At 35.6% G+C, this 15,482-nt stretch overlaps 1 protein-coding gene across 2 annotated transcripts in view; it reads right to left on the bottom strand.

Moving 5' to 3' along the window:
* Positions 1-15,482, bottom strand: part of LOC121371598 (tetratricopeptide repeat protein 7B-like) — a 31,036-nt gene that overhangs the window by 7,231 nt on the left and 8,323 nt on the right. Inside the window, exons 6-16 of one of the 2 annotated variants that reach the window (XM_041497607.1) lie at positions 15,220-15,341; positions 12,932-12,995; positions 11,644-11,781; positions 10,507-10,590; positions 9,799-9,903; positions 8,846-9,018; positions 7,476-7,548; positions 6,928-7,088; positions 5,917-6,033; positions 2,395-2,492; positions 1,279-1,332 (exon numbers count right to left, since the gene is read on the bottom strand). In XM_041497607.1, the coding sequence (XP_041353541.1) occupies positions 1,279-1,332; positions 2,395-2,492; positions 5,917-6,033; positions 6,928-7,088; positions 7,476-7,548; positions 8,846-9,018; positions 9,799-9,903; positions 10,507-10,590; positions 11,644-11,781; positions 12,932-12,995; positions 15,220-15,341 (1,189 nt within the window). The remainder of the gene's footprint in view (positions 1-1,278; positions 1,333-2,394; positions 2,493-5,916; positions 6,034-6,927; positions 7,089-7,475; positions 7,549-8,845; positions 9,019-9,798; positions 9,904-10,506; positions 10,591-11,643; positions 11,782-12,931; positions 12,996-15,219; positions 15,342-15,482) is intronic. The other variant, XM_041497608.1, reaches the window with a different exon arrangement.

The raw sequence follows: 15,482 nt of genomic DNA, 5'->3' as shown, positions 1-15,482 counted from the left end.
TGTTGATTTATTTGTTACACATTCAGTTTAGTAAATTATTTACATCGTTGTGACACCACGTATTATGCAAAAACAAAATGGGCTGCCAGAGATTGTCTTTTGTAAATAAATGGCTAATGCAAATTTAAATTCTCAGAGACTTGATACAGGTATTCTCATGCATGATACACATTTGTCTTTGAATTTCTACGTGTTCTGTTGTTATATTAAGTTTATTTTGCCGAATAAACACTTTAACTATATACTTATAATTTGTAAACAAAAATGGTTTTTTTAAATCAAAGAAAATAATACAAAAATTAACATAAGGCTTTCAAATTAAGTAACCGGCTACAGCTAAGTTACTCAGGTATAACTGACATAGACATTAAAGTATAATATCACTAGATACAAATAAACTGCTATAAACAATATAATTTTTAATGTTAACACTTTCCATGCTTAATTAGTGTTCAACATTTCACAAAGAGGATTTTGGCATAATTAAAACATACAGTATTTTTATAAGTAACAATTTATTAAATTAGCATTTAACAATGAAAGAACTTGCATAAATGAGGATGTCTAATAGTTTTGTTTTAATGTTTATGTTTTATATATATTTTAGTCACAATGAATTTGAGATTAGATATTCCATAGTAGTGTTCAACAAATATTTGAAAAATTATTACAATACATTATTGAAAAAAAAAAATCATAACGTTTGTTGTGTCTCACCTGAAAATGTTATTTGCAAAAGCAATACATGACCCCATGCAGTTTTAGTAGTTTCGATAATTTGGAAGTCATGTTTCAGTGAAAGGTGTCACACAGCTACAGCTTTGGCAACTACCCCAGTATGAGATTATCATATAGTAGTCATGTCAAATGTAAATGCCAAAAAACAATCAAGAATTGAAGTATTTAGTTTTTATATTCAAAGAAAACATTTGCCAAACAGAGGTATTTTTCATGCCATAATTAATTTATAAACAAAAATAGGATGTCCACAGTTCAAGTAGATTAAACATTCAAATGCAAATTAGTTGGGAAAAAACCCTCTCTAAATCCAATGTATAGCACATAAATGAACAGAATAAATATTAAAAATGCCATTTACCACAAAAATAAATCCTAACACCATCGTCAAAAAGAAAACGCTAATATCCACAACCTGTATTAAAAACCAATCTTTTCTCCATGAACAAGCATTGTATGTCTAAAAACAAAACAAAACGAAAGTTAATGACTGACATTCTAGTTGCTGGAGATCATGCCGACAGACAGGCAGGTACGTACCATGGTCACCAATTGGCTCCGGGGGAGTCAGGTACCAACCTATTTGAACACCATCTGGGTATTTCGTTTATAAAAAGAAGTAATATAAATCATATTTTAACCAATTATTATATCAATGATATCATAATGTTTCAAGTTGTACGATAGTGTAGGGTGTTTATAAGTATGATATTAAAACTGAAATTCACAAGATGTGTGATCAAATGTAATCCCTAGACAGCTCAGGACAGGGACTCCATCAAGGAGTCTGGACATGTTTTTAGTAGTTCATGATCTATATTTATTATCTTTACTCTATACTTAGGAAATCACCTGCTTCTATTTTTTTCTGCAAGAGGTGGTTATCCACCAATCTAGATTATATCTCAAGAAAAACAATACAAATAAAAACAGGTGATATTCAGTGTAAAATACACTTTTCTCTTTTTAATTTTGCTTTTAGCATAATAAATTAGGAACTGCTATCTTGCACATGGTCATAGTTTTTTAAGAAGGTGGATGCATGGGCTCCTAAATGTAATCATTACAAAAATGTGTCGAGGTTTAAATATTATTGTAATATATCAATGAATAAATAAATAAATAAGAATAATAATTATATTTAAAAAATGTAATAATAATTTGTTAAAATTTAAATGTTTTCTCACATAATCTGACAGTGACATCAAAGTGTCTAACTTAACAAAGTAAGGTAGCTACATTATATATACATTACCTTGTTCTGAGTAGTATCATTTCTTGCATGTTATGTTTGGTCATCTGCAGGCATGTTGTCGAAATAAAAGTTACAAGACAAATATTTTCTCAATAATTATGTAACACTGCAGGAGATGGACTTTGTAAAACCCTTGAACATCAACACTGTGTCAGAAGGAATCATGTTTACATTGGTTTGTTTTTAAAACTATTTCTTTAATTTATCTGATCCAAATGATGATATTCCTTTATTAATTCTGACAAAGATGCTTTCTGCATATGAATACAAAGAAAACAAGTTTATCATGGTTCATTGACGTTTTCATTGGTACATAACAGAAAGTAGCATTGTAAGCAGTCAATCAAAATGCTCAATTTGTTATAGGTATTTTATAATAAAAAACATTGATGTCTTCTTACCTGATCCTCGATCACTAAATTCATTAATGGTCATCTGTGCCAGACTCCGGCGGTCAAATGCCATGCGATCGTTGGCGAACTCTTTCTTCTCTGAAGAGCTGAAATTAGACAACACACTGGCAGGCATCGAAATAAGTCGAGAACGGTCATTCAGGTTACCGGGAGGTTACCACATGTTAGAAAAATTTCAACGTTACACAGTAGTTTCGTTTCCGAACGTAAACTAGGCAATGCAATGCATTCAGGACTTCTGTGTTTCATTATCTCGTCAGGAATTGCATCGATGTTCGCATGCAAGTCACTCCGCGTTTAAGCAGCGTCCACTAGATGAATTTATGTCCACGTTTTGTTTTCTCGTACAAAATTGCACCGATGTTCGTGCGCACTTGTGCAATTGCAAAGCAATTTTGGCAATCTGCGTTTAAGCAGTGCCCACTAGATAAATTTACTTCCAGATTTCGTTTCTCGTACCAATGTTCGCGCGCACCGTTACAATTTCAGAACGACCACGTAGTAGTAACAGGAATTTAATTCTAACTTTCATATAGTTGTGGAAACCTATAGGTTACCAGACTATATTTTGTGGTAACCTGTAAATGGGTTACCAGACACAATGCTTATTTCGATGCCTGACTGGGCTGCATAAATCATAAATAAAGTATTTCATAAACCTTCAGGAATGTCTATCAAGAAGGAAATAATATATCTCCATCAGTTTTTTATTATAGTGTTAGAGTAAAATTATTGACATTTCGCATGGAAAAGTCGGGGAAATACATAATAACTATACTAAAACGCAAAAGAAACGCAGGTTCTCATTAAATTGGATATAAAATATTAAAAAAACAAAACGAAATGAAGATTTCAACATTTATTTTGGAGCTACACCAATTCGGCACACATTGGTGTTGGAAATTTTTGATTGAATTCCTTTTTGGCTATTGTTTCATGTCATAAAGTAGGGTGGGGGTCCATGTTAAAAATGTGAAAGAGACGACCTGTAGCATTGTCAAAGTCAGTATCGCGTGTGACCACCCTGGGCATTCAAACAGGCAGTGCAACGTCTCCTCATTGAGTTGACAAGCCGTTGAAAGAATGCCTGAGGGAGTGAGTTCCATTCATGGACCAATGCTGCCTCCAGCGCCTGCATATTCTGAGGTTGTCCGCGAGCCTGAAGGCGACGTCCGATTTCATCCCAGACGTGTTCGATAGGCGCCATGTCCGGTGATAAGGCTGGCCACGGCAACGTTGGGATGTTGTGCTGAGCCAGCAACGCCTGTGTTGCCCTGGCAGTGTGCGGCCTGGCATTGTCTTGCTGCAGCAAGCGCACACGTGGGTGAGCGGCAAAGAAGGGAACGACGTGATTGTTGATGACGTCATTTTGGTACACGGCGGCATTAACGCGTTGTCTGAACACATGAAGTTGTGTTCTGTGGTTGAATGAGAACCACCCCACACCATCACACTACCCCCGCCCCATCGGTCGGCCTGCAGAACGCAGCAGTCGGAGAGTAACGTTCATGTCGACGTCGCGCCATACTCGGATTCGGCCATCAGCGTTGGAAAGATTGTAACGGCTCTCATCAGTAAACAGAACTTGTTGCCACTGGCCACGTCGCCATCTTTGATGTTGTTGCGCCCACTGTTGACGTTGTTGGCGGTGCCGAGGGGTCAATATTGGTCCCACATAAGGACGGCGGTTACGGAGTCCTGCTGCCCTCAGACGGCGTCGGACGGTATCGGCGGACACTGGACCACGTGGACCATGCACCTGGTGAGCGGTGTTAGCTGCTGGCAGCATCCGATTCCTAAGGTGGGTCACCCGGATGTACCGGTCTAGGGCTGCGGTTGTCACCCTCGGGCGGCCCGGTGCGTGGTCGATCGTTCACAGATCCAGTGAACGTTGAGAAAGGCGTGCGATTGTCGAAACATGACATCCCAATTGTCTGGCTACAGCAGTACGGGTCTGTCCGGCTTGCAACATCCCGATGGCCATCCCTCGCTGGAGTTGCGTCAGTCGCGGCATTTTTAAAATGTGATTCTGTTGTCTGTCACTACTCAAATTGAATTTATGCGATTAAATCCAGGTGTGTAGGCTTTATAAGCATTTCAATGAGTGTGTTTGCACTGGATTCATGATACGGATGATCCAGCACGTGCAAACAACGTGTTTTGAGAATTCGTGACGTCACACAGGTAATGAAATTGACACGCAGGTGGGACTGCGGTGTGGGTGTGTGCCATGTCCTTTAACACAGTTGAGGTTCAATTCCACCAAAGATACTGCTTTACAAAGTGCAATTCTTTCGCATTTTCAGGACCTGCGTTTCTTTTGCGTTTTAGTATAGTTACCGACATTGGATATCTGTTTTATCCTGTGAAGGTAAGAATGGGAAATTACACAAGGCTCTGCTGATGACCTAGAGGTCAAATGAGCAATTTTGTAATGTATCTATGTGTGTGACATCAAAAGTGATATCCTGCTTGTAGCAGGATATCACTTTGCTTTATCTGTCATCATAGTCTGTCAGTAGAAACGGTGGTTGCAGGATAAAAGTATTTTGTAAGGAGATTCCAAATAGTTTTACAATTATGTTCCAAATGTTTTCTCAAATCCTTCCAGTGTGACAGTGTGTATATATTTATGCTTTCAATACTAGAATTGAAGTATACTGAACAACAAAACAAATGCAAATATTAATTTTATTTTTTATCATTTATAAAATCATTCTGTTTGAATTCCATTAGTTTTGGTGTCTATTAAAATCATCAGTCTTGTGAATATTTTAGGCCTATTTGACAATTTATTTACCAAATAGAATTTATCATGAAAACTATAACATATACATTAAAATATTTGCATTTCTTTTGTTGTTCAGTATACACTCTTAGGCACTGCATGTAAGCATCATTATTGTAGCCTGGTTCCAGCCAGTGCTCCACAACTAGTACATCAAAGGCTGTGGTATGTGCTATCCTGTCTATAGGATGGTGCATATAAAAGATCCCTTGCTGCTAACTGAAAAGAGTAGTCCATGAAGTGACGACAGCGGGTTTCCTCGCTCAATATTTGTGTGGTCCATAACCATATGTCTAACGGCATATAACAATAAATGAAATGTGTTGAGTGTGTTGTTAAATAAAACATTTCCTTTCTTCATTATTATAGTAGAATTTAATGTTTTTAAAACTTTATCTCTTCACTATTATGGTATCATAAAGATACTGCATACCTGTCTACGGTAGAATGTCCAGGGAGCTCAAAGAATTTTTCCAGGGCAGGCATAATTACATTTTAGTACTCATGACAAATGATTGAACCGATCTGACTGTATAGTCACAGTTTACACATAGAAAAAATTATAGAATGAATAATAGAATAGAATAGATATTTAACGACACCCCAGCATGAAAAATACATCCGCTGTTGGGTGTCAAACAAGAAATCATAGAGATCTTAAAGGTTTAAAGTTAAATAGTGTGATTACAGATCTAAACGAAATACATAAAAACTGAACATACTCATCAGAGTCCATCTCGTGAATTTCCTTCCAGAGTTTCATCATCACCTTACAGGTGACTAGAGACTCCTCCGGTCCCAGCATCACCTCTTCCAGTTTAGACTGGGTCAGTAACAAACTGAAAGGTAATTACACTCAATAAGAAACATTTCTATACATCTGAAATCTTTAAAACTTATTGGGTTTTTCTTGTTATATAAATTAAGACATATCGGTGTATACAAGTTTACCACTGGCTACTGACGTTTTCATTTGTACATTGCAGAATGCACCATAGTAGGCAGTCAATATAATGCTCAAATTGTTACAAGCACTTGAGGACCCATACTTATAAAACTCTCATAGGCTATACTCAATCTTTTATGACATCACACACATACAATTTGCATGGCATTGCCATGATGTTAAAAGTCTCAGACTCTATTAGTCTTCAGTCCAGACTCTAAATGTTTTATAAGCACGGGGCCTGTTTCATAAAACATTTTAAAATGTCTCTTGCATGTAAATGTACACAAAAATAGGCTAATAGTAAAATCTGTACATATAATATAGTTCAAAATATACATAAATTATTTCTTTTCATACTTACTGTGGTCAACTTTCTGTAATGACATAATTTTCTCAAATACAAAGATGCAAAACAGATGTAAAGTTTGTTTTGTTTAATGACACCACTAGAGCACATTGATTAATTCATCATCGACTATTGGATGTCAAACATTTGTTAATTTTTTACATTTAGTCTTTGAGACAGTAGCAAAGGATCTTTTATATGCACCATTCCACAGACAGGATAGCACATACAACGGCCTTTGATATATCAGACATGGTGCACTGGCTGGAATGAGAAATAACCAAATGGGCCCACTGACGGGGATTGATTGCAGACTGACCATTCATCAAGCGAACGCTGTACCAGTGGGCTACACCCCACCCCCAAAACAGATGTAAACGTAGACTGCTAATCATAAACGTACAGTTCGGATGTTTAGAGAAATGATCTCCTGATTACCTTAGATTTTGTGGATACTCTTCGAGTGCCGCGTGTACGAGCACCATCGCATCGTCCATCTGTTTCAGTGCTGTGAGAAGTAGAACCAGGAGGTGTAGCGAATGAATGTGATCATTGCGATACTTCAGAGCTAATTTCACGTATATCAGAGCTTCAGAAATCTGGCGAAAAACAACACATATCATTTCTATATGCTATTCAAATAGTCAAACCTGTATCACCAAAGGGAATATTAAAATATGGTCTTGTAAGACAGGTGGTTGCTTAATACAGGTCAGTTTATAACATATTACATTATTTGGGAGAATTAAAATATGGTCTCTTAAGTTCACACAGATGACTGCTAGAGAAGGTTTGACTGTATGTAAAATCAGTTTTCAGAATCATTCTATTACAAGACATGTTTTATAAAAAATATAATTTGGTGGTTCTGTTTTAAGTAGATAATTAATTAGTTGTAATATTCTATTAGCCAACTTGTGTTATGTGGAACCCACTATGTCATGTTGATTTTAATGCTCAGTAAAAATAGGTATATATATACAAACCTGTCTGAGATTTGCTAGCTGCAGTGACAGATGAAAACAAGCTAGATAGTCATAGGGATCAGAATCATATGCTCTGAAAATAAATAAATAAATAAATAATAACTGTTTACTCAACTGAAATAGGCTACAGTCTAAGACACTAGAAATGGCACATCGAAATTAAGGTTATGAGCAATAAGTAAAAAAACCTGTTTTTAAAATCTTTTCTCTATTAAGCTATTTTACAAAAACGTGTTCTGTTGTTATGGCTGTTATGTAGTAAATACTGCCAACTGAAAAGGAGTATGTTCAGTAATGGACAATTTACACATACTACTCAGATTACAGCAACAAAAAACAACTTGATGTATAGATGACAGATACAATTTTTTTTTAATTCATAAATTCATGTATCATAATTAATCAAGTATATATTTACTACACTACTGGGTGTATACTACCAAATCAAATCCCATAGACGACAATAGTAACATATGTAGGCTAAAACTCCAACCTGTAGCGTATCAACTGACATAAGCTGCTCATTTCTGAGATAACGGGTAGTGTCTATGACTACCCTAGTTCTGCACAAAATTCGAGTGCTTCTTTTACAGGTACCCCATACATGTTTCAAGCACAAGGCTACTTGACACAATGGTACTAGATGAAATAAAATTGCACACATTCTTTGCCCAGATGAAACTTTTTTTTTTTACAACCAACACACTCACATTTATCACCAATCACAGGACTTGTGGTGTTCACTTCTCTATCAAAAGTTGGGTGCACCTCGAACTTTGACCCAGCCGGAAGTTATTTGGTTTAGTACTACCTACTACACCACACAGTTGTTGTAACAACATAAGCATATTCAGAGTCACAAGAATATCTTTTCAAAAAATCAATTCCACAAAGCCATATGTGTAAAGACTTAGAGAACAACTAACAAGCTACAAGGAATTGTGAATAATCCATCCCGAGTGAATGAATGTTATAAACCACTACTTATGAAAATATACCATTTCATGTTTATGAAACAAATATGTCAAACATTTTCTGTAAATCTTTGTAGATCAGATAACGTATGTGTAATTTGACTAATGAATGGAAACATTATATGAATAAAAGTGAAGTTCCGGCTGTGGCAAACAACCAACCAAACGTTGCGATTTTGAAGGCTATCAAGCAATCACCACACAGTGCAGAGATCGAAAAAATATTATCCCATATATTTGAGCCTTATTTGAGTAATAATTTAAAATTGGTCACACTTAAAGCAAGAACACCTAATTCTATTTTTGGTTCTATTTTATAATGATAAAAATAAAAATAATCTAAGTACAGGCTGGTAACTAATAAAACAGGAAAAACACAGCTGAAGCAGTGCTAACTTTTGGAAAGCTGACAAAGCATTCCTGTGAAGCGTCTGTCTCTCGGCCTGTAGTTTGGCCTCATGAGCCCGCATGCTGTAGCCAATCCCCAGGGAGGTGTATGCCCTTGATGTCATGGGGTCGTCTTCAACCACTGCTATGGCCTGTTTTGACCACTCAATGCCATCAGAGTACTGCAAGATATGGGGTTTTTAAAAGGATATAAATCTTAATTTTGTGGTAAAACATTCAAATCATAACAAACAAAAAAGGATTAAACAATATGTGGCAGACAAGGACACAGAAGAAACTTAATAAACATCCCATCTCATCTGACTGAATAAAAATTCATACATTCATCCATCCATTAAACTCACTAACTCACTCACTAACTCACTCACTCACTAACTCACTCACTCACTCACTCACTCACTCACTCACTCACTCACTCACTCACTCACTCACTCACTCACTCACTCACTCTCTCTCTCTCTATCTATCTATCACCAAACTAATCAGTCATCCATACAACCTAGCTATCCATCCCCACCCAATTCATCCCATTAAACCTACCTCACCCAATCCCATAAAACACTATCACATCCCATGCCATTCCAGTATCAAAGCCTATACCAAACCCCATCCATCATACTAAGATATAGACTGTGGAGCCATATATAAGCTGTAATATCTTGATGATAATATATTTAAGCATATGCAGCTACTCATAATATAACATAAAATTTGCCATTTATTTCTAACACTTGTCACTGGCAAATTTGCTGAGGGTCAGGCCTGGTGCTTATAAAACTTTGAGTCTAGACTTGAGACTAATAAGTCTGAGACACTAATGTCGTGACAATACCATACAAATTATATCTGGACTCTAAACGTTTTATAAGCACAGACCCTGACCTAGCTCTGAGTTACTCCATAATACACAAACGCTATACACAATAACAAACCGTTTATACCTGATGTAAATATTCATAACACAATCTTGCTGCTTGGAGGTACACAGTCACGTTCTGAGGCTGCAATCTGCTGCATTCCTTAAGAACCAATATTGCTCGAGAATGCTAAAAAGAGTTTACTACTGATCATATACTTTTCAAGACAAAATTCTAATTTTAGAAAACAATGCTGCCATATCTGGTGCCATAAAAAACCCTGGAACTTTCATTGTAAATGACTACAAGATTAACTTTGAACTAAATAATGAAATTATTTTATGGTACTTTTGGACCCAATGTATTCTCATTCATTAATAGTCACTATATCTGTGAAGGCAAATAAAGTTTGTTTTGTTTAATGACACCACTAGAGCACATTGATTGATTAATAATCACTACTGGATGTCACACATTTGGTAATTCTGACTTGTAAGTCATTAGAGGAAACCTGCTACATTTTTCCATTATATGCACTTTCCTACAGACATGTTGGAATGAAAAAAAATGTAGGCAAATAATGTAAATACTTTATGGCTATTACAAAATTGCATGTACAAGATGTACAATGCTTGACTGTTAATAATATTTAACATAAGACACAGAATTAGTATGACTGGTGACAGCAACATATTATTAACCAGTAAAAGAATTAGTACACCAAAATATGGAAATTTAATTTGATATTAAAAATTAATATAATCAGACAGAAACCTTAGATATGCAACTCACCTTTCCTGCACAGATAAGAGAATTAGCAAACTGATTCCAAATATGAAATTCTTGAAAAGAAAATCTCATTGCTCGTTCAAAAGACTGAAAATATAAAAATAAAAAATCCACATATAACAAAAATAATTACAAACTAAGATAGTTTTAAGTTTATCTAGTTGTCAATGTACATGTATCAATATACATTTTGTGTTTTAATGCAGATATTAATATTTCAATGTTATTAATATGAATGATGATGTCAGTGGTATATTCTGTGCTGGCATGTTTGACTGAACTAAAAAAAAATTGCTTTTTTATTTGTACAGAACTGTTGGATGAGGAAGGCAAAGCTACCACTCCATTCTGTTATCTCTGTAGCTGCACAATAATTACAAATGTGAAGCTGTATCCTAACCGGCCGTGAGCGACGTGAGCGATGCGAGCTATTATTTTAGAAATAAGTGATTTCAATTGCAGTATCCTAACTGGACATGTGCGACACAACATAGTTATCTGTCAAGTTGCACGCGTGTGGTTAGGATGCGGCAATTGAAATCAATCATTTCTAAAATAATTGCTTGCATTGCTCGCGGCCAGTTAAGATACAACTTTAGATTAATTTGGTCCCATTCTATCTCGGATCAAACTTGATGATGTTGAGGTTGAGACATCAGTACTACTTCCAAGCCAGGGTGTGTGTTAACTTTCCAGTGTCCATTAACCCCTTTTCTGAACAGACAGTTCATAGGACAGCTTGAATCTTAAGCCGATATAATTACAAACTTCCCATTGTTATATGATATACTCTATTCTGATTGGACGACATCATTTAAAAACTGAATGTTATCCTTCGATAGACCTCAGAAGATGATAACATTACGTCAAATGGGATGTCATTATGTACAACATGGAAAGGACATTAAAAACTGATTTTTGTAAATTTTTAACTAAATAGAAGTCTTGTTTGTAATTACAAAAAAAAAATAATACTTTTTTTGTAGATTTATTGATGTCTAACAGTGACAAATTTAGTATAAAATCACTCATTATGCTCAGCAATTTATAAAATTTTTGACTGTTATACATTGATAAATTCACAAAAAAGTAAAACAATTCTTATATAAACATATAAGTAAATTGAAGTTGAAAGTCTACCTCAGACAGCATGTTAAACTGCGCCCTCTTGACAAGTGCCAGTGCTAGCAGGTCGTAAACAGCGGTCGTGTTGTGAAACGCCTGTTGACGTGTTTCAGTCAGCTCGTCAGATCGGTTCAACACAGTCTCCCGAGTGGCCTGAATATAGCAAATAAAAACAATGCATCATGATTCTCCGTGGCAACACTATGAAGACAAAACCTTGACCTTTATAACTTTTTAAAACATTAACTCTCAAGGTCATGCACACATCAGCCTCATTAGGATAGCGGTTAAAAATGTTTGTTTTGTTTAATGAGATCACTGGAGCAGATCGATTAATTAACCATTGGCTATTAGATGTCAAACATTTGGTAATTCTGACTCATAGTCATCAGAAAGAAAGAAAGAAATGTTTTATTTAACGACACACTCAACACATTTTATTTACGTTTATATGGCGTCAGACATATGGTTAAGGATCACACAGATATTGAGAGGTAACCCGCTGTCGCCACTTCATGGACTACTCTTTTCGATTAGCAGCAAGGGATCTTTTATATGCACCATCCCACAGACAGGATAGCACATACCACGGCCTTTGTTACACCAGTTGTGGAGCACTGGCTGGAACGAGAAATAGCACAATGGGTCCACTGACATAGTCATCAGAGAAAACCCGCTACATTTTTCCCAATGTAGCAAGGGATTTTTTATATGCACTTTCCCACAGACAGGAAAGCACATACCACGGCCTGTGTCCAGTTGTTGTGCACTGCTTGGAATAAAAAAAAACAATCAGCTGAATGGATCCACCAAGGTGGTTCGATCCCATAGCGGTTACGGCATCAGCCTTAAGACACATCCCAGTACCAGCTCAAATCCAACATAAATTTTACAAGATCTGGGGAGGGGGTGTAAGACCATAACAACAACTTTTCTCCCAATAACTACTAAGTATTAATACCTGATTTGGACAGATTGCCCAGACAGATTAGGTGCATGCCCAGGACAGCATACTTGAACCTTCATTGGATTTTAAAATTAAAAACAATATGAATTATAAAGGAGATGTGAAAAATGTTGCTAAAATACAAAAAATTAGGGGTTCTAGAATTTATTTTTAAATTCACTAACAGTGGAATTAAAAAGTCACTGGGCATGCTTCAAACTGACTTGTACAATTTTACCTTTTAATAAAATAAAAACAAATAAATAAAAGTAAATATCTTTTCACTGTATAATTTGTAAGACATATAATTGTGAAACTTAATATAAATCAGAAGGTATAGAAAACTGTCCTACTTACAATTGCTTCAGCTATTAACAACAACAACAAAGCTTCTTCATCTCTGTTACCTGGACAAAACAATCTGAAAGAGACAATCATGTGTTGGAGTAAACACCAACTAACACCCACACCAGATGCAGAACAGAACAGGGGCCAATTTCACTAAACATCATAGGTTTACGTCTGCGACTAGCAATTATACCGGTCATATGTTTACACGAGTTTGGCATATACTTCACTCAGAAAATCAAATCATTACAAAAGATGGAGCATTTTAAGGACAAAAGTAAATGAAATATGTGTACCGTATATCTTCGCCTGTAAGTCGATCTCGGCTATAAGTCGAGTCCCTAATTTCAAGCCCTGAAAACGTATTTTTTTATTGACCCGTTTATAAGTCGACCCATGAAAAACTACTTATAAATATTGAAATATTTCTTATTTTCAGCACATGAGAACAATAATATTTGAACAAAAGAAAATTATTTTACAAACTTCGGTTTTCACGTTTTGTACATCGCAATATAATCAGACTATTCCAATCAAACTATCATTATTACATAGCATCAAAACGAAATATTCCCTTAGTAGAGAGTGAAAGCTGTTTGACTGTTACTGTATAGTACTGTACTGATGGTTTTGTGCACAGACAACAACTTTATTTATAAACACTGACAACAGATCACTACGATAAAACTGAAAGTATCACGTTTTGCCGCCATATTAATACATGTAAGGAGGATAACTCTGGAAAGTACACTGGTTTTTGTACCAAATGATGTGTGTCCCTATTTCTCTAGATAGTGAACTGCAGAGATCAGTCTATTTTAAGGGAAAGCTCAGTAATATTCATGAAGTTAATCACCGCCAAAACATTGTTTGAACAACCATTAATGCCAGTGACCAGATTTCAAAATAAACTCAGGCAACAGGTAGTTAGTATTGTTTACATTTTTACTATTAGTGATGATTGTTAATTTAACTAAGTGGACTGTTGTCTTGGCATGTGAGTGAGATCGTACGCCTTTTCGCATAACCAAAACCGTTCTAATGCCAAAAAAAAAAAGGTTATAAAAAATAAATGTGTCAAATTAACATATTTGAGTATAAATACATGGCATACTTCAACAATAAAACTTGTAAAATAATCCACAAAACAGTAATATTTTTTGTTGAATTTTTTTTACCCTCTTATAAGTCGACCCCCCAAGTTATAAAATAATTTTTGGGTGAAAAAAATTCGACTTATAGGCGAAGATATACGGTACCTAAAACTATATTTGTTGTACTATGATGGTAATAAGAATTGTGTTTTAGTCATAGATTTACGTTTACTTGCAAAACTAGGCTTACGATGTTTTGTGAAATTGGGGCCCAGAACTTTAGTTACTTTTTTGGCCACAATTCTGTGACATCAGAGGAAAATATAACAATAAATACAAATAGTCAAGATGACTCATATGTCCATGCATAAAAATAATTATTGTGTACAGTTTACTACAAAATAAGGACCTGTCCTGGTGCTTATAAAACCTTTAGAGTCTAAACTCGAGACTAACAGAGTCTCAGACACTAATGTCATGACAACGCCATACAAACTGTACGTGTGTGACGTCAATAAAGATTGAGTCTGGACTCATAAGCACAGATACAGGTAATCTATAGGCCATGACAAATCTGTTGTTTACAGTTTCAATTATTTTTTATGATTCAGACACACTTAGTTTAATGCTTCATTGTTCATTCACATCACTGTTCTTACTGTACTGGTACTTGTGTGCACGTCTTATATTTTATTAAAAACACAACTGACTGAAGTACATGTGGTGATGGTTTGGTTTTAGCTGATGTTGTAGAGAACAAAGTACCATGGTAAATTTTGTTCATGGTAACGTCTGGGTAATCAGAATGACCATTCTTAACTTAAATCATTAAACAATGTATCTTTTATCTACAGAGTGCTAAATAAAACAAGCATTCTGAGAGTACTGCTAAAACAATACATGTCCAATATCTGGCCCAACAGATTTTCATCTCTCTTAAGTTCAAGGGTCATAACTCTGTCCAAACAGGTAAATCCCCATTAAAATCATATTTGATCTGTAACTCTACTTGATAAAGCTATATACAAACTTTCAGCTCAATATCTTGAAGCAGAAAAACGTCTGGAAAATTATATGTGGGGCAGATTGACAGACAGATTAACAGACACAGACACAGACACAGACACAGACACAGACACAGACAGATAGACTTTAAAAAAAATAGGACTAATAACCTCAGCCTTAAAACAACTTTCTCCTCACCTATCTCCAGAATAGTGTTTAGGTTTTCTTTTTTTCTGTCTCGAGCTTGCAATGTTCAGTGGTATATAAGTCGCATCACAAACACCTCTCAAAAGAACTTCTGCCAACTGCCGGGCAAGTGTCTAAAAACATGGAAATCATCTTATCATCACGCACAAAACTCAGCCTCTTATTCAGACACTTTTTACAACGTGTTAAATTTCATGACTTTTTGTTATTAACTTATAGTGTGGGGCCTTAACACTGGAACTGATGCAAACCTC

This window comes from Gigantopelta aegis, chromosome 4 (assembly GCF_016097555.1).
Source record: "Gigantopelta aegis isolate Gae_Host chromosome 4, Gae_host_genome, whole genome shotgun sequence".
Lineage (NCBI taxonomy): Eukaryota > Metazoa > Mollusca > Gastropoda > Neomphalida > Peltospiridae > Gigantopelta > Gigantopelta aegis.
Note: the sequence above shows the minus strand (reverse complement) of the source record. Positions and strands in the feature narration are given on the sequence as shown.